Here is a 19,779-nt window from a genome sequence, read left to right as displayed (position 1 = left end):
AAAGAAGGATTTTGAACCCGTTCTTGAAAGTTCAAAGTCAAAGCATAAGTTTAACAAACAAAAATCGACTGGTAACAACTGTTTTGTTCCTGGAAGAAAAGATCCCCTTCTAACTTATCTCAATTTAACCTACTCCACCATTCAGACCGGGATGGCAGCAACTGGCTTTGCCTTAATGGGGACAAAACGGAACTCCTTCTTGTAGGACCCAAAGAGACACTAAAAGAACTTAACACTCATCATTCACCATTGACAACATACAAATCCTGGTCTCATACTCGGTGAAGACCCTATGCGTTCACCTTGACACCACCCTCTCCATGTCAAGGCAAGTCAACGCCATTGCCTCATCTGCAGCATACTCCACTAAGCTGCTTAACGCGGCCAAACCATTTCTTACCACTGAAAATTGCCTCTCAATTGCCAGAGCGATAATTTACTCAAGACCGGACCATTATAATGTCCTTTTTGCTGGCACCTCAGCCAAAAACATACTCAAATTGCAAACAATCCAGAATGAATCTCTTCGAGCTGCACTTGGTATCCCGAAAACAGAACACATCTCTGCAGCAAGAAAGGGAGTTCACTGGCTCCCCATTAAATAACACATCCTATTTAAAACATTTGGGATCCCCCACAAGTGCATCACTCACACAGCCCCACCCTACCTCACCCAAAAAGCTATCAGATCAGGCTCCTCCAGACCTACCAGAACCCCATACACCCACAATCTCATGGTCCCTACAGTCAAACGCACCAGAGCAGGTGGTGCCAGCTTCCCGTTCATTGCAGCCAAACAATGGAACTCCCTTCCGCTCACCCTCAGAGCATAACAGTCCAACTCGGCATTCCGCAAAGCCCTCAAAATGTGGCTGTTTGTTTAACTTACTCCACACTAACTCCTGTTTCATCATGATGCTAAATGTGTATCTGATATGTGATGCGTGCCTGTAACTAAGTTTCTTGTACCTACTTCTGTAACAGCGCTGTGATGCCCACCGGCTGTTTGTGCGCTACACAAATAAAAAAAATAAAAAAAAAATAAATAGAAATAACTACCAGAAAGAAATAGCACTAACCGTAATCCTGGTTATGATGATAAATTGTCTCTTCTTCAAGATGATGTGCCACAGTTCAAAAGAAAGTGTAATATTCTCCAAATGTCAATAATACACAATTCTTTAAGACTTCTTCAGTTACAACTTTACATTTGGTATATTTGTCAGGATGCTCTCTCTGCGCTGTTGCTTCTATTTTCAACAACCAAACTTCTCTTTTGGTATTATGAGAACAGTCACCTTTGTCCCACAGTACGTTACTGCTTCACACCACTTCAATGTGACATCCACTGACAACTAAATATACCACCACAGTTCAAGTATTACTACTATTGCTCAGTACTGTTGAATTATTAAGTAGGTTTTGACTAGACACTTCAACCTCTTTGGGTAGGCAAGGCACTCTTCCTTTTAATGGATTTCTAAAAAGCGGCAGCCTCTTTGCCTCCTCTGTCTGTCTTACTACTACAAGAACTACCTGCTTCTGCCCATAAGACTTTCTCCTTTCTAGCTTCAGCAGTATTTCGCACCACAGGTTGTATTCTACTTCAGAGTATTCTTCATAAGCATTTGATTCCCTTTCCCCAGCTGTGATCCCACCTTTCTGCCACTCACCAGCCCATGTAATTACCCAGAAGCTTATGTGCCACTCTCTCAGCTTCAGGTAACAATGGGGTACTTGTTTCTTAGGTTCAATGCGAAAAGACCTATTTTTGAAGGTCTCAAGAGAAAAAGACTGATTTACTTTGACTGATTTTCTTTTGACCGGAAAACTGGCATTCTAACGGTCTTTTTCTCTTGAGACCTTTAAAATGCGATTTCCCGTTTTTTTGTTTTACATGTTCGGGGGGTTTCACCGTGCGGTCACGGAGTGGTCTTTCTAAATCGGTCTTTACGTGAAAATATCTTTTTTAAAAGATCTTTTCACTCAGGACCGTTTCTTACAGCACTTGACTATTCAAAATGTCACTTGACAGTTAGATGACTCTTGGCAAGACAGTTTTACTATATAAAGAGTATGTCTCTTGGCTTGGGGTTAAGCTTGTTCTTCTTTCCAAGGTTTTAGACTCTTTACTTATTTGAAATAGAACAAATGTCACTTCTGGATACAGTATAGAGTTCAGTGTCTCAAGTGAAAATACAATTCGGAACACACAACCTCTCCTTCCAGTAGATTTTAAGGTTTAAAATCGAGTAATGAATTATATTCCCATGTAACGGTAAAGGATGAGATTCTGACTTCCTTTGGAAATTATAGTTATGCACATGCACCTCTCTTTCGAGTAGTTTTTCACTCTCTGTAACTTGTAACTCATATATAGCCAATGTCCGTTTTTACGTAATGGTTTAGGAATCGTTCCCTTGTATTATTAATTAGGGACACACGACCACTCCATCATACAGCAACAGTCTTAGATACATCCACAATGGTTTTCAAGTACTTTAGCTTCTCACGCGAATAGTGATCTTCAACGTTATATGCGAGCGCTACCATCTCATATAACAAAGAGCTTTTACTCGCATTTAACCATACGCAAGCCTGTTAGGAGCTGGCTACTGTTAAAGGCATGGCTCGCACAGTGTATCTGAATGCCGTGCTTCACTCACTGGCTTCAATGACACTGACTTTCCCGAGTTTCTGTGCTTCTTCTACTGCTTCTGGCTCGGGGACCCACACCCTTCTCCAGCACGGGTGTCTCCGGGCGGCAACTGGATTTGGGAGTTACCTCGGCTTGCCTTCTGCTTCTGGCCTTAGTTTCCTGCACTTTCACAGCTCTGCAATCATCGCAACACCTCTTACATGGGGAAAAGTCACCCTCCTGCACGTCTTCCATTGGGTAGCCCCTGCACTTAAGAGTTTGGGAGAACAGGACTCTCTGAGAGCTTGCAGGTGAAATGTGCTGTCTCCACGCTCCGGTGTCCCTTCTATTCTTCCACATTCTTTTAATTTGCCAGCCTCGTGCTTCTCTTCTACTGCTGCTGCTACAGCCAGCCCCCCAGCTCTCGTTCCAGCTCCTTCTACTCCTCCTTTCTTGGTGTGGCCTGTTATGCCTCACAGGTCCAATGATTGTCTTCAGGTATGGGCAATGAGCCTTACATGCCTGACTACTGCAATGTCCACCAGGCTTAATTGCCAGACTACTACATCTGCATGCCTCTTCAGCCCTCTTCCTCTCCTCAGTACCTGTAGGACTTATCATATCATATGAGCATTATGGGACTTGTAGTTTCTTCCAACAAAGTTAGGTTTTTCAACAGAGGGTATATATTATTCCCTTAAGGTTTTTAACAGAGGGGTTATGAGAATAAGTGATTGCAGGGGAAGATGGTTTAGTGAAGACAACATTTCCATAATCCTTTACATTGTACCCTTGGGTTTGAGCCTGGGATACCAAAAAGGATATTTCTTTCAGTATAGTGTGTTCTGATTTTCTAACCATATGAGGTTGAGAGACAATAACAATATAATAAGCCCTTGCCTCGTTAGGTACGGTGGTAAGAATCTTCCTGTCAGAGGAAAAATAATGTGTCTCATCCCACAAAATGTCCTCACCACCCTGGGCCTTGTGTCCCTCCTCCCAGGTGATCCTCCCGCAGTAAACCACCCCCAGGGTTGAGATCAGGAAGCATCTGCCTTCACCTGGCCACCTCAGAGGAGACCTTAGCCAGAGTTTCAGTGAGGGAACCATAGTAGTTACTTAGAGTTTGGTGGTAATGTTGAAATGATTTGAGTTTGAAAAATGCCTGAGTTTTTTCCATCTGAAAAATTCAGCATTTGATCAGATTCCACTGACTGCATTATATGGAAATACTTTGAGCTGTATTATAGGTTGACCTTCTGCTTTGAATCGACATCTAATAAATAAAAATCCATATCACCCGGAATTTGTTTTGCTGGAACGTAATATGAATATATTAAAAAACAGTTTTCTATAAGCACCATTAAGAAACATGGATGAGTCATATTATAGATTGTAGTAGATTATTTGTGTAATGAAGTTACCATTGAGCAAGAAATTTTCCAAGAAAGCATGGATGAAGCTATCTTAAAGAATGAAAGATGTTCGGACTGTGACTTCATTGGTCACAGTCGTTAGAAAATGACGAGGCTTGAAAGAGACTAATAGTTTACGCTGTGCCATTATTATCAACACAGGTGGACACTGGGTGCAATAATCATATGTATGGCACATTGCCTCTTCTCCATCCTAATCAGTCAATGGGTATGCCCATGTTTGGTGGCCGACCAGGTACACTGACAAAAATTGCTGAAATTGAGCCAAGTCTATCACTCCATCTTCTCAGTATTTTAGCAAGGGATTGAAGCACTACAGACTAACTCTTCCTCCCCTCTTCTTCAATACCTCTATGACAACAACTGCTTCCTCTTGTCTGTATATAGTGATCTCGCTCTATATGTATCCATCTCTCTATATCCATTTATCTCTTTTTCTCCATCCATCTCTTTTTCTCCATCTTCATCCATGCATCTCTATATCTCACTGTATCCATCTCTCTATATCTGTCCATGCCAACCTGTCTTTGCATCTCTCTCTATGAATAGTTCCACCTAGCTCTGTCTCCATCTCCAGCAATCTTTCCATATGTATATGAATATCTCCATCTACCTCTTCCTATCTCTGGCTCTGCGTCTCTATGTATCCATACTTCTCCCTCTATCAATCTCTCTATCTACATTCACCTCTGTATGTCAACATGCACATTTATATTCATCTATCTTTTTGCTTCTCAATATATCTATCCATCCCTCTCTGTTTATGTGTGTCTCCGTCTGTCTAGTCCAGCACCCTCTATGCATCTCTCAGATCCACCTAATCCCTCTCCTCCACTGCCAATATTAATCCCAACATTATTCCTACTCAGGAATTATGTGACACCCTTTCTAACTATTTTGTTACAAAGATCAATATTATTCGGGATAACATATCTATGTTGCCCAACTCTTCTCCCATTAATGGCATTAATATTCCAGAATCCCTCAGCCAGATTAATCCCTGCAGTTAGTCATCCTTCCCAAGGTTCTCTGAGGAGATGGTTGATGCTGCTATTCACAGGGTTAAATCGGTCTCCCCGTCTGATGTCATCCCCTTGAATATTATGAAGAAACTCTCATTTGAGCTCCTCCCAGGAATTACTGGCGCCATTAATCACTCTTGTCAGTCTGGGATGGTCCCACTCTTGAAAAAACCCTCACTGGATCCCTCTGTTCTGTCAAATCTTTGTCCTATCTCTCTTCTTCCTTTTCTCTCCAAACTTCTGGAATCCCTGGTGTCCCCTCTGCTTTCCTCATTCCTGGAATCCTCTAACCTTCTGTTCAATCTGGCTTGAGGCCTGGCAGGGGTACTGAGAGTGTTTTGTCTTCCATCCAGGATGACATGTCCAGGCTAGTGGACTCAAGTGGCGTAGGGGCCCTGATATTATTAGATCTGTCAGCGGCCTTCGACACTGTCGACCACCCCATCCTGTTGCACCGCCTTACCCAGATGGGGATATCTAGACAGGTATTGGCCTGGTTCCCATCATTTCAGGCGGACTGCACCCAAACCCTTGCCCTGACTCCTTTCCTTTCTGCTCCTTGTCACCTCAATTGTGGGGTGCCACAGGGGTCCTCTCTGTCTCTGATCCTATTCAGCATCTACATTTGGGCTCCTTCAGTGTCAGATGCTTCTAGTACGCGGACAACACTCAGATCTTGATTTGCTTAGACCTTGATCGGACTGAGGCATCATCTTGCCTGCAGGAGTGTCTGACGGCCGTGGGAGTATGGATGAACCGCAACTGGCTAAAACTAAACAGGGACAAGACAGAGGTCTTGGTGGTTGGCTATCCTCCTGATCCCTCACTGTGGGTGTGCTCTTTTTGGCCCGTCTCTCTTGGACCTCTGACGGGACCGGTAGTGAAAGTAAAAAATCTAGGAGTAGTCCTGTCCCCCACCCTGTCTATGGAGAACCAGGCTGTTTGTCAGTCAGGACATTTCCAGCTTAAACTGCTTAAGAAGGTGCTGCCCCTGATCACCAGCCCCTCTTAGTCCTCCGGTGGTGGCAGCCATGGTGCTATCCCGGCTGGACTACTGTAACTCCCTCCATCTGGCACAGCCTAAAGGGTTAATTCAACAGCTTCAACGCCTCCAGAATCTTGCTGCCCGGGTGGCTACTGGCTCGCCTTATGGTTATCATATTTCTCCAGTGCTTCGCTCTCTTCACTGGCTCCCTGTGGCGCGTCACATTGATTTTAAGGCTCTCTGTATTGTTCACTGGGCACTTCACGACCTGGGAGCAGAATTCCTCCCAGCTAAGTTCACCCGCTACTCTCCTACATGCAGCTTACGTTCGGCTTCTGCCAATTGTTTATGTGTGCCTGCCTTTCGTTGGGCACAGATTGGAGGCTGCGCTTTCTCTGTAGCAGCGGCTGTCCTTTGGAATGAACTCCCGACAGCTATGAACACAAATCTCCAACCATCTGGCTTTCAGGAAGGCCGTTAAGACTTACCTGTTTTAAATGGGGTACTTGTTTTGGGCTTCCTCTCCCTCTAGCGCCAAGATACCCTATGGTGACCATGCGCTTTAAAAATTCCTATAACATAACATAACATCTGTCTATAGCTACCTATTTTGACGAATCTGTGGATGATGTCCCTTCTCCCCTAGGGGGAGAACTTTCCTGTGGGCCAAGGGCGGTGAACCCACAGTACAATAGTCCCCCTAGGGAGATGCAGGGGTGCACCGGGGGAGGATCACACGGGTGGTGAAGCCCCTTATGGGATTAGGGATGACCATTCCCAGAGAACACAGTATACCACCACTTTGTTAGACCCTTCCTCTTTCCCCAAGCCAAACTCTCCTTCCCTGTTTCGAACCAGTGCCAATGTCTTCTATTGTAAGGTCAACCAACCTGGTATGTTAGACCTGACTAGAATCCCTGAAAAGACAAACTCCTTTCCATATGACTCCAATACAAGTATTTTGAAGAAGAAGATAACCAGGAATATGAAGATTCACTTCATAGTTCCGGAGTGAAGGGTCTAGTCTCTTACAGCATTTGATTGGCCAAAGGAAATACAAAATAACAAAGGGAAACCAACATGGAGAGAGCCATCCTCCGACGAGGAAACAGGAGAATGCAGCAGGAGACGCCGTGCAGGGAGGCAAACAGGAGATTAAAGGTAGTCCAGGGAGAAGGAGCTACTTTGCATGCTGCCCGAACAAATCTCCAGATGTCCCAATGTCCAACAAGCTGCCGGAAAGCAGAAGCAGAGCCCGCAAAGGGAGCAGAGACTGGCGGGCAACCTTCGACAAGAAGGGGAACCTGAAGGCGCTGGAGACAGAAGGGTCAGCCTAGAAAGAAGAATTGACAGACGGAGATGTTGCCGACCGGAGAGAATGTTCGAACGCTACCGGAGCTTCAGAGCAAAGCTCCAATGCTCGGAAGACGCAAACAACACAAACAGGTAAACAGTCAGACCGAGAGGTGGTAGAGATCCAGGAGGACTCAGGGGAAAAACTGCAGAACATGAGGTAAGAGTATCTGGAAACCCACACCCATATGAAAGCCAGAGAATAAGTGTGTCTGGGACCCTGCGAGAAACAGAGACAGTACAGAAGGAAGCGTATACTTGGCAGGAGAGTAAACCAAGCCATTGCAGCAGCACATTTCAACGGTCTTGGACCCTCAGAGAAACAGAGACAGTACAGAAGGAAGCATATGCTTGGCAGGAGAGCAAACCAAGCTATTGCAACAGAACATGGTGAGTCTGGGACATGCACCCATGTGAGACAGAGAATAAGAGCGTCTGGGACCCAGAGAGAAACAAGAGACAGTCCAAAAGAAGGCATATGCTTGGCAGGAAAGTAAACCAAGTTATGCAACCACGCATTTCGAGTCAGGGACCCGCACCCACATGAGAACCTGAAAATAAGGTCTGGGACCCTGAAAGTAAAAGAGACAGATCAGAAGAAAACATACGCATGGCAGGAGAGTACACCAAGCTGGTATAATTCAGTAGTACAAGTCTTGGACTTGCACCCATATGAACATCTAATAATACAGTGAATTTCATTAAAGAAGGTACGGGGTCTGGGACCCAAAGAGATAAGAAAAAGAAATTAAACTACATAAGGACGAGATAAGCTCCTAGAGTAGAACCAGAAGGAATCCAGGGGAAAGGAGCGAACCACTAATCCTTAGAGTAATACAGTTTGGAACATTTATTTTGTCGTTTTGACCACCTGAGACATTGGGAACTTTTCTGTTGACATGAACTGTCATTACCACTTTAGTTTGGAAAAGAACATCCTTGCACATCCTTGCACAATAGATTTATGTTATTAATGTTAGGGTCAGAAGTAGGGTTTTTGGGACACGACAGTGACAGACTATTCTTTTGACATCCTGACACTTTCCTTCGATTTCTTTAAGGCAGGGATACCCCTCTGAGCTTTAGGGACAGAGAGGCTGTTTTCCCTTTTACTGCTTAATAAAGGTTTGTAACCAAAACTATCTCACCTTTGTGTCCAAGCCTTACTTTTGCACCCTCACACTATCCGTATCTGTATATCTATTCATAGACATGCCCATCTAATCATTTATTTATCTATCTCTATCCAGATCTCGCTATACATATTACTCTATGTATCTCTGTACTCTATATTTCTATCTCTGTCTATCTATCTACCTTTATACATCTCAAAGTATGCATGTCTCCATGGCTCTCTATCATCTCTCCCTGTAAATGTAACAGTATGCATCTCTTTTCCTATATATCAATCTATCTATTCATCACTCTCCATCCATCTACATTTATTCATCTCCGAGTATGCATCTCTCTGAATCCCTCTATCCATTTCTCTGTATACATCTATCTCTATGGATATTGATCTGTCTATATCTGTATATATCCATCTCTCTCTATGCATCTGTCTATATCTCTATCCACCTCTCTCTGGATCTATGGACTCTTTTTTTAGAACTCTGTGTTACTCGATAAATCTGTCACCCTCTAGGCCTGTCACCCCCACCCTCTGTCCGTATGTCTGTCTGTCTCTCTGTATGTTGGAAGAATTGAGTCTGATTGAGTTGATCTGTGTTTGTAACTCTGTACCCCGTACTCTCAAAAAGACTGTAGTACAGATTGACTTCATAGCACAATTGTTGGTATATGACTCTAGCATTTGTGCTGTGAATTAATCAGATCCAGTTTATGAAGACATATCTTTGTCCATTTAGTAACTTTACATTTCTCCCACCGCCACTTCACATCTATCTCCACCCATCCCCTCTTGTCTCTGTCACAATGTAAGAGTGTACTTGGTTTCTGCAGTTGTAGACCAAAGTGACTATTTTGTGAAATTTTACTATTTTATTCAAATAACATTAAACATATTGAATTCTTGTTGTTAGTACAGGACACTATTTTACTTCGGTTATAAACAAGTTAGTCGTTATTCATTTTACCACCAAAAAATTGCTTCAGAAAACCAGTATGAATTCATGGTTTGAATTTGAGGGGCGCAGAGCTTGGTTAACTTGACGCCAGCAGCTACCAGGAGCTACTTTTGGTTCCTCAGACCAACTGATGCCGAACATACACAATGTGAAATGTAACTGTGTGTTTGGGACAATCTATAAATAAACATTAGAACGAATCTCTATCACATCTAAAACATAAGGATCTATAAATAATGGACAACATTATATGTTTCCATGTTATGTGGAAGTTACATTTGCGGAACAGTATATACCACCTCCTCGTTACCCTGTGGTATCTCCTGGTCACTTGTTAATGCTTGATATTCAGGAGCTGCTTTAAGCTCCTGCTTATCCAACCTTAATTTCGATCTTCGTAATCTCTTTGCAATGTAAAAGTGGCAGACCAGAAATAACACAAGAACACTCTCCCGCGTGTGCACAGAGTCTTGTTTCCTTAATAATAATTTAACATGGTTTGATTAAGAATGTGTTTGAAATAAATATGATGTTCTGGTCAAGTGAAAAAATATTGTCTTATTTTTTATCTAGATGTCTAAATAGAAATAGGACCATAATGTTTTTGATTTTTGATTAGTGGTGAAGGCGATACCGAAAACCAAGGGGACCTTGGAATTTTGAACACTGAAAGAAGAGGCTCATTGTAAGTTGGCCCTGAATTCACCATAGTAAACATTCGAAGGACAAACTAAGCATAAAAATGATAACATGAAATTCAAGATTCTATTCAGAATAGCTGTCGAAAGAGAACGACCTGCATTTCGCATTTCGTGAATGAAAACACAGAAAATCATGTGGGTTATGTTTTCAGTATTAATCATATTTATGTAAATGTGTGCTTGACGCAAAACAATGTTTGACATTTACCTTCAACTTGATTCAAAGACAGCACATTTTTTTTAAATTAAAATATAACGTATACATAAAAAGTTAGGTTTTATTTAAATGTAGTTAATATTGCCATTTATTTTGACAATGGGTTCTAATATATATTTATTCTTTCCTAAATCTACATAGTTATGTCTTAAAGATGCGTTTATGTCAGGATCATAATCAGTCTGCGGATGGGTTCTTCAACCAAAACTCGAGCAACACCATCACACACAGAACCGTGATCTCCATATTCTGGGATAATCGTGCCTCTCCAATTTGCCCATTTGCAGTGGCCATCATCCGCAAAACAATGGCCGCATTTCATCCATGAACACATGCAGAGAGCAACATTTTATTGTGGATGCGTAACTGAAAACGTTTTCTCCCAAATGGAACGCCATGTGCTTCGAAAGAAAATAGATGATGGAACTGATTTAAATTCTATTTTACTCCACAGAACTTTCCCATGTACAATTCAAGTACTGGTATTAAAACATAAAAAAGTTGAATCTGGAAGATTGGATGGAATGTGACCGTCGACCTAAACATGATTGCTATGGCTTGGGGTAAACAATCTGTTCTTCCATTGATTATGTGCGACAAAAGTTGCAATGGCTCTGGTTGATGTATTAAACTGTTTCCGTTGCATTATGAAATATAACGACTTAGTAGATTTACGACTATGAGTAATTATTGAAAAGTGTAACTTGTTATATTCTTTTTGTGAAAAGCAAGTAAACAATTACTGTGCGTGTGTGTGAGCGCGCATTTTGTGTTTGGTAACATGATGGCATAGTTGCTGACTTCAGTCGTTTCGCTACGCTGTGCATCAACATCATGACAAGAGACGCAGCATATCGGTTTGACATGGCTATGTTAGCTTGAGGGGTGGGTTTTATGATTTACTGCCTCCAGGGCACTTGAAATTGAGGTGATTGATCAAGGGTTACAATTATCACAAGATGGCGGTTTCCGACCCATGGGGTCCGCATTTCTAAATGTCAGAAAATCAAGGGTAAGACGCATTGAAAATAAAATGTGATCAATCAATATATGCTCATAAAATACATGCCCTATCAATGAGGCCAATACAATACCTGAAAGAACTCCTTTAAGAGAAGATTCACAGCCTAAAAGAAGCCACAGACTCCAAGTGTGATGGTGGTGCTGCAACAAATGACAGAGGAGCTAGGTAAAGCAAAACAAAGAGGTGATGGCTTGAATGTTTAGCATTAATCTTAAACCTCTGGCATTGCTCTGGGCAACCCTCCAGACCATAGTTCTACACCTTTCAAGCCATTACCGAAAAAGGAAAGACCATATGCAAATCCGGCTTAGTCCTACCCCCAAAGGGGCATTCCAGCCCAGGTCACATCCTATCTGCAGGAGACCACAAGCATCCCCAAACATGTTTCGGCCTCATTGGGAGTCATCAATGAGGAGCAGCTTGGGTTTCTAGGCCCAACAGGCATGGGACCCACGCATACCCGTCCCACTGGGGGGTGACAAAGCAAAACAAAGAGGTGATGGCTGGAAGGTTAAGAATTAATTTTAAATCTCTGGAATTGCTCTGGGCAACCCTCCACACCATTGTTCTTCACCTGCCAACCCATTACAGAAAGGGGAAAGACCACATGCAACGATGGTCTGGAGGGTTGCCCAGAGCAATGCCAGAGGTTAAGATTAATTCTAAACCTTCCAGTCACCAGCTCTTGTATTTTGCTATAGTCACCCCTGAGTGGGACGGGTAGGCCCATACCTATGGGGCCTAGAGACCCAAGCTATTCCTCACTGATGAGGTCCAACAAGGCTGAAACATTTCTGGGGATGCTCGTGGTCTCGCGCAGAAGGGATGTGACCTAGCAGTTTAGGCAACTACTGAAACAAGTTAGGAGAATTAATTCATGTGGTTGCAGTGGGGAAATGGTGGTGTGGCAACTCATTTTAATTGTGAAATATTGTTTGGGCATGGGTACCGGTATGATTCGCAGGGCAAAAGAGTGGTAACGGGAGTGGGGGAGGAGGATTGTTCCTGTATTATGATGTTAAAATAAAATGCCTGACTCTAGATGTGAGAGAGGACTTGAGTGGATGGATCTCAGGAGGGCAGCAGGAGGAAAACCACCTTAACATAACATGAACAAATGAAATGCACCATCAAAATAGACATTTTCAAGTTACATTTTCCAACTTAAAGGCATTGTGCTGCAATGTCTCTAGAAAGGAGTATTTTACCACTTTAATTTTCCATTTTTGAGGGATCATTACATGTTTGCCGGTCCCGGAAAATTGCCAGTAATTCCGGCCCGGGCAATTTTCCCAGACTGCCAAAACACAAGTTTCCTGGTGGGGGCAATGATTCAGGCCCCAACAGGCAAATGAATGCTGAAATTCACAGCGCCGGTAATTTTGGCAATCCCCTCCATGGAGTCCTATAGCACTCCATGGAATGGGGATTTACCGCTGTTGCCGGCACCTGTAATACCCCGGAAATTATATCAGGTGCTGGTAACGTTAAGGTCAGTTTGCTGGTATCGCAATACCAACAAACTCCTAACGACCACCTTTAATGTTCAGACTTTGTCACTTCAAATTTTAAGTTGTCAAACTAATGGCTTGTAATAGAGAATACAATTGGTAAAAATGTAACTTATCTACATATAAAATTTGACCAATTAAACAAATCTCTTGTGAAACGGGGGAAAATGAGCTCAGATTGTCAGATTGGGGCAGGCCTGGCCTCTTGGACATGTCAAACTAAACGTTTTGTACATGACAACCACGAGCATCTAAGATGAATCCAGAACTCTTTTGAAGAAGAAACAATTTAGGAGGGACCAAAAGCTGGAGACAAATGAAATGTTTGCATTTTGGGAGGCCTGGGGCCATCAGTGGAAATGTATTTAGGAGGCTGGATCCCAGGCCTCTTGATTCTTCCAACAAAAGGTGTTGCCCTTGGAGAGTCAAAGAAGTCACAGATATACTGCTTCTAAATGTAAATGCATGGATCCGAATAAAGGAAATAGTGGTCAAGCCACTTTCCTGGATGACAAAGTCCCTATGATATGATATGATATGATATGGCATTTATGACGCGCCTATACACAGGTGTTTCAGGGCGTGACGAGGCAAGGGTGGGGGAACAGAGGGAAGACAGAGACAGCGATGCTACTAGGCCACGTGACATTGAGATCGTGCAAGTGCTGGGGAGGGGGGAAGGGGAATAAGTGCGGGGGGAAAGTGGAGGGGGCAGTGCAGTACATAGGAAAACATTGGAATAAATAAAGACAATAAATAAAAGTGCGGCCAGCTAGTGGCAAGTGCAAGGTTAAGTGCAGACATCAGGTGTCAAGTGCTAGTAGGGGCTGTAGGGATACAGAAACAGTCCCCAAGTGCAAGGGTTGCCAGGGGGGCAGTGCAGGTGTGCAACTGGTGGGGAGGGGAGCGGGCCCGAGATCAGAGGGTAGCCGTGTAACCAGTGCAATTCCAGAATCAGCCAGGAGATCAGCAGGGGAGATATGTGGCGATACACACACACATGAAGACCCAAAGGAGATCCCTTGAACGGCTTAAAAGGAAATTTGTGCTGATGGGGGCCAAAGTATTCCTTGTTTTGATTATTTTTTTAAATTAAATTTTGACAGGAAATTATACCTGCTTATGTTTGCATCAGAGGTCCAGAGGCTGATCAGCGCCCTTAAAGCTAGAAGCTCCTTGAGAGGAGCTGGATAGCGGTGTCTCCAGCTGGGCCAGGAAAGCACACATCTAACTTGTGTTTCATAGTTGCTTTTCCATCTAAGACCAGCTATAAACCCAAGATGTCATTGCATTCTGAAAGCGGGCAGGTCCCAACTAAACAGAGCATGAAGCTGCAATGGTATGAGACTTCCTACTGAACACCTGACAAGAACTAAGAGAGCTTGATTGGAAATCACGCCCAGCAGACACAGATGGTAATGTCTGATAGTAGTAGTGTGTGGTCTCCCCACACCTTCTCCTACTGGAGTCCCCACACATGCACATGTCACCAGCGCCCTTGAAATACCAAGTCAGGACTTCCCTACAAAACACCCTTTCATGATCCCAACCCTCCACTCTTAAGCTTAAACACCAGCCCACCACACGAAAGCAAGGGGCCCTGGGTACGTCTCTGTGGAGGTCACTTGCCCATGTCCTCTCTCTTCTGGTGGGGACTGGGAAACACCCGTAGATCTCACAGACACACCTGTATCCAGAAGCCAGAGCTGCCACGGGTAGGATGCATGAGGTAATGCGCGAAGGCAAACCATCCATTCAGGTCTACTGCATGGCGGTCCCACCTGCGGCAATACAAGAAAGATGGCCTGATGCTTTTAATATGATTTTATGTAATCATTTCAAGAAAGAAGTAGTCTAGTCTTTTTAAAAAAATGCAAAACAAGCATATGATGCCATTCACAATGCAACTGAGTAACACTCTATTTAAAAGTGTAAGTCCAGTGAGGTAGAGTGAGTGAGACTCCATTAAATGATATGATACCAGCGTTAGGGAAGGAGTGATACTCCATTTACAAGTATATGGCCAGAGTCAATACCAGCAACATATAGTGACTTTCCATAGTGCTTGTTATTGTAGGTTTTGCTGTTTCATAGAACTGTAAAACCAGGACTTACTACTAACCAGTGGAAAAGTATGTCGGAATGAGGCAGTCCCCATTGGAGTAAGCTTGAGCAGTGTTGAGTGAAACTACATTGAAGTCCCAGGGATGTGGTGAATCAGTGATGCTGCGCTGAAGTGTAGGAGGAGGGGTGGTGAGTCAGCAAGACTCCACTGAAGTCGATGAGGCATGGGACGTGGGATTTAGGGGCCCTCCGCTGTTGTCCATGAGATGATTGAGCCTTGCGATGAGGGATGTTGGGTGGGCATGAAGGTCAGTGGCCTGCTGTGTATGGACAGTCATAAGGGTTCTTTCTGTATCTGCTGCAGATCATGAGTCTGGAGAGTGTTTTAGGCACTCGGGAATGGTGGCCGGTCATGCTGACGCTGTCCCTGATCCCCACTCTCATCCAGTTCCTCACCTTCCCCTTCTGCCCGGAGAGCCCGCGCTACCTGCTCATCAACTGCAACGAGGAGATCCTGGCTGAGAAAGGTGAGACCTGGCCCCTTTTGTGGAGCAGTCGTCTCCTATATGTATTAGAAGGCATTTCAATCTGTAAACCCAGTAATTGTTTCTCAGCCATGCCACCTGGTTCAATCCATGATACACCAACTTTTACCAGACGTCCTCAGCGGGTCCCGCGAGCAGACCTCGTAAGGAGGTGGTAGAGAGTTAACGGCGCCAGCAGCTCTACCGGCGCTGTTAACCCTCTACCGCTTGGGTCGTAATGAGGACCAATGTCATACTTCAATCATTTATTTCTAATTTTCAAAAGTGCAAGTGCATGTGTCCAAGTACATTTGGGGAGCTGCAACGTTCCAGTCCCTTACATGAATGCATGGTAAGTCCCAAAATGGGCCAGGAGTGGTTGGAAACCACGCATGGCCCGGCAAGGCCATTCGTCACCCTCCCAGGGTACGCATTTGTAGTATAAAAGTATCCCAATTATTGACCATTCCATTTTTGTAATATCCCATATCCCAATGGCTATTTGAATATTTACAAGGTACAGCGTCACTGGATCATATTTGCTTTTGTCCGGAGATGGGATTCTAATGGAATTATTCTGATGTGTGAGATGGAGGTTGCCATGGAGCTTGCTCCCTGATGATGACTGCATAAATGTTTCAGCTGATGGTCTGATGTAGGCTCCAGGGCCTAAGCACATCTCTAGATGTAAAGGTCGCCCCCTTTCCACACTAACCCGCTGTTGCCTGATCCCTAGAGCTGCAGAAGCTGAGGGGTAAACAGGATGTCATGGAAGAAATCAAGGAGATGAAGGAGGAGGCGGCTCGCCTGCGGAACACGCCCGAGGTCACAATCTGCCAACTCTTCCGTGTGCCCAGCTATAGGAAGCCAATGGTCATTTCACTCCTGATCAATGCCAGCTCCCAGCTCTCGGGCTACAATGCGGTAAGTGCGCCTAGTCAAGCTACTGGGGTCAGTGTCATTATGCCCTTTAACAACCTCTCTGCCCCCTTAATCTCCTAAAACCAATGAGTGCTTCTCAAAGTCTACATTCTAGCAAACATCACCCGAAGCACACTCCTAAACAAGTGCTCCCTGATTCATGATAAAACCGTTACTAACAATATTATGAAACTGATCTAGAATGGGTCTACACGATTAACCTAATACTGCACTGAATGTAATCATGAAACATTCCCTTAACACATTGCAACAATGAGCCCATTCCCAAAAACATTGCAACAATTTCCCCCAAAACATCATGAAATTCTGCGTCAAATTTTGATAACATCCTAGAATCAAAATATCAAGAAATCTCTGCCAAAAATTTAACTAAACTATTTCCCTTCAGCATCCTATGTCTTCTGGGCCTCATTCCACCTTTCTAAGTATCGTGAAGGTAGAGCCGCCAGGATACCTGCAAATGTAGTTACCGTTTCCGGCATCTGGTCCGGTGGCATTGCTGCTGGATTGTGGATGCTGGAGTGATGGTGTAAATCCCCACTAGAGGGATTTAAAATGGTCATGCAGTGTCTGGGAAGATAATATCATCATGAAATTCCTGCAAAAGGTTTTGTGCGTTTTCCTCCTAATTTGTCATGCTCATTTTCTCCAAATCACCATTAACAACACCCAGGATTAAACATGGACTAGCACCCAAAATCATATTAAAATTCTTTTAAATATCACCATGAAATATCATTAAAATGATTCTCACTGTTATCATGTCCCTACGACAGATAAGAAGAAATGTGTTCATCACCACCTGACACGTATGCTTCTAGGGGTGCAATCTCCCCAGATTGCTGCTTCTAAATTGTCGCTGTTTCCATCTGAGCTTTCCACTTCCAAATGGACGGGTGAGGCGTAGGTGGTACTGCAGCCCTGTTTCTGGTGAGCACTGTCTCCAGATTAGCTTCTCTTATCCCGAATCCATGTCTGCAGAGGAATAGACGAATGGAGGCATTTCCCAAAAGGACTACCATTCCCACAACGCACTTGAAAGAAACCCTGAAAACCCAGCACCCTTCTTCAGAGCTCCTCTCTGGCTTCTATTTACATGCACCCAGGTTTTTCGAAGAAAGGATGAAGGAGAAAATACAGTATTTGAAAGGCCTGCAATTCCCCCAATGCAGTGGCAAATTCTCAAGACATTGCAACCACGGTGCCTTGATTTCTGTGCATCAAATCCTGGAGTTCCTCAGCACTGGCTCCTCTCCCCAAGGCCATGCCAGAGACAGGAAATAACCACACCTGTGTGGGGTTATGTGCAGTCCAATCATATGAATCCATCCTGGGTTTGCACCCCCCTGGAAATGTTTATAAGCTGCCACTCCCTAATGCTCCTTGTTGGTGGGTTGGTTGTTGAACCACTAGCAGCAGATCCCATGTCTAGTTCTTCTCTGCTTTGCTGATTACACTGCCTTGCACTCCCCAATGCCTGGGTCCTGCTCCAGTGCCGCCGTGCTCCATTTTCCTATGCTTCTTTCCCTGTGCACGTGGAAGTTGTGCACTGTTAACAGCTACTATTTATTGCATAGCCGAGTGCACCTTTTTGCTCTGTGTTGGGTGCATGACAGAGTATCTGTTGCTGTACTCTGTAAGGTACATGGCTGAGTGCATGACTCTATGTTGTGAGTTAGGTGCATGCCACAGTGTGCATCTCCAGTGCATGTCTCCGTTCTGTGTGTTACGTGCATGCCAGTGTGCATAGTTTGGTTGCTGTTGGATGCATGCAGAGTGCCCTGTTCATTACTTTGGGAAGTCAAGTGGAAGTCAGTGCTCTTGCATGCATGCTCAGTATACATTTAGAATGCACATCCAGGTTGCATTCAGGTGCACGCGCGTGCCAGTGGGGCAGAATGATCTCTGGAGGTTTCCCCGGTAGGCCTCTACCCCAGTGCCTCTTTTGAGTGGTAACCCTAGTGGTCTGCTCCTCTCACCCTCTCTCGCAGTCGCCTATCTCTGTAATAGAGGATCGCTTTGCAACACATATGAGGGCTCTTTCGGTTCCCACTCCACCCCTGGTGCACGCGTTGAGTAATATTTACTTTTCAACTCAGTGGTGTTGGCGTCTTAATATTGTATTCTACTCTAGATGTTTTGTGGGAATGTTTTTAGATTACTGTTTAAAAAAGATCCCTCAGCCAGCTGTTCTCTCGCACACTGAGTCATTTCCCCCCCTCAAACAGCCATTCTGGCCCTCTCAGGGTCACTCCATTTCCTCACCGGGATACTGAGCCATTTCCCCCCTCAAACAGCCATTCTGGCCCTCTCAGGGTCACTCCTTTCCTCACCGGGATACTGAGCCATTTCCCCCCTCAAACAGCCATTCTGGCCCTCTCAGGGTCACTCCTTTCCTCACCGGGATACTGAGCCCTTTCCCCCCTGAAACAGCCATTCTGTCCCTCTCAGGGTCACTCCTTTCCTCACCGGGATACTGTGCCCTTTCCCCCCTCAAACAGCCATTCTGGCCCTCTCACGGTCACTCCTTTCCTCACCGGGATACTGAGCCATTTCCCCCCTCAAACAGCCATTCTGGCCCTCTCACGTCACTCCTTTCCACACCGGGATACTGAGCCATTTCCCCCCTCAAACAGCCATTCTGACCCTCTCAGAGTCACTCCTTTCCTCACCGCGATCAATTATGTGCAGCAGGGAAGCTCTTATGGGAGAGAGGAATAGGGCTGCAGCAGAAAGCAATGCTCAAAAGACTGGGGCAGGTTTCTACACACTCGGCACTGCACCATGGAAACCCACTCACAATAGTGTGATGAGGCTCCCACACATCCTCATGATACTCCTTTCCTAGAATTCCGCCTCCTTTGGACAGAATGGGAAAAAGCACTACTTACCACTCGCTGCACAAGGCAATGAGTTCAAATTAGGCGATACCACAAGCTGCAAAAACAGAGGACACACAATGAGTGTGGTTCTGCGACCTTTCGCTCTCCAGATGTTTTAGACGACAGATCCCATCAGCCCCAGCCAGCATAGACAATGGTGAGTAATCATGGCAGTTGAAGCGATCATGGGAGTGTTAGTCTAAAACTTGTAGGGAGCTGCAGAATGCATACCACTGACATATGAGCATCTACATTCTGCATACAGCCACTGACACCCTTAACTGATGGCTTCCAATCTAGAACAAAGGCACAAACAGAAGCTGGGGGGTTAGGCACATCTACCAAGAAACCTCTTTGACTGGCTAAGTCATGTTTTAGGTGTCAGTCCCCCAG

At 44.5% G+C, this 19,779-nt stretch overlaps 1 protein-coding gene across 1 annotated transcript in view; it reads left to right on the top strand.

Moving 5' to 3' along the window:
* Positions 1 to 19,779, top strand: part of LOC138580223 (solute carrier family 2, facilitated glucose transporter member 1-like) — a 307,891-nt gene that overhangs the window by 193,540 nt on the left and 94,572 nt on the right. Inside the window, exons 6-7 of the mRNA XM_069650586.1 lie at positions 15,403 to 15,565; positions 16,299 to 16,486. Of these exons, the coding sequence (XP_069506687.1) occupies positions 15,403 to 15,565; positions 16,299 to 16,486 (351 nt within the window). The remainder of the gene's footprint in view (positions 1 to 15,402; positions 15,566 to 16,298; positions 16,487 to 19,779) is intronic.

Source organism: Ambystoma mexicanum, chromosome 3p (genome assembly GCF_040938575.1).
Source record: "Ambystoma mexicanum isolate Mex_15411 chromosome 3p, UKY_AmexF1_1, whole genome shotgun sequence".
In the NCBI taxonomy this organism is placed as follows: domain Eukaryota; kingdom Metazoa; phylum Chordata; class Amphibia; order Caudata; family Ambystomatidae; genus Ambystoma; species Ambystoma mexicanum.
This window is presented reverse-complemented; position numbering and strand designations above follow the sequence as displayed.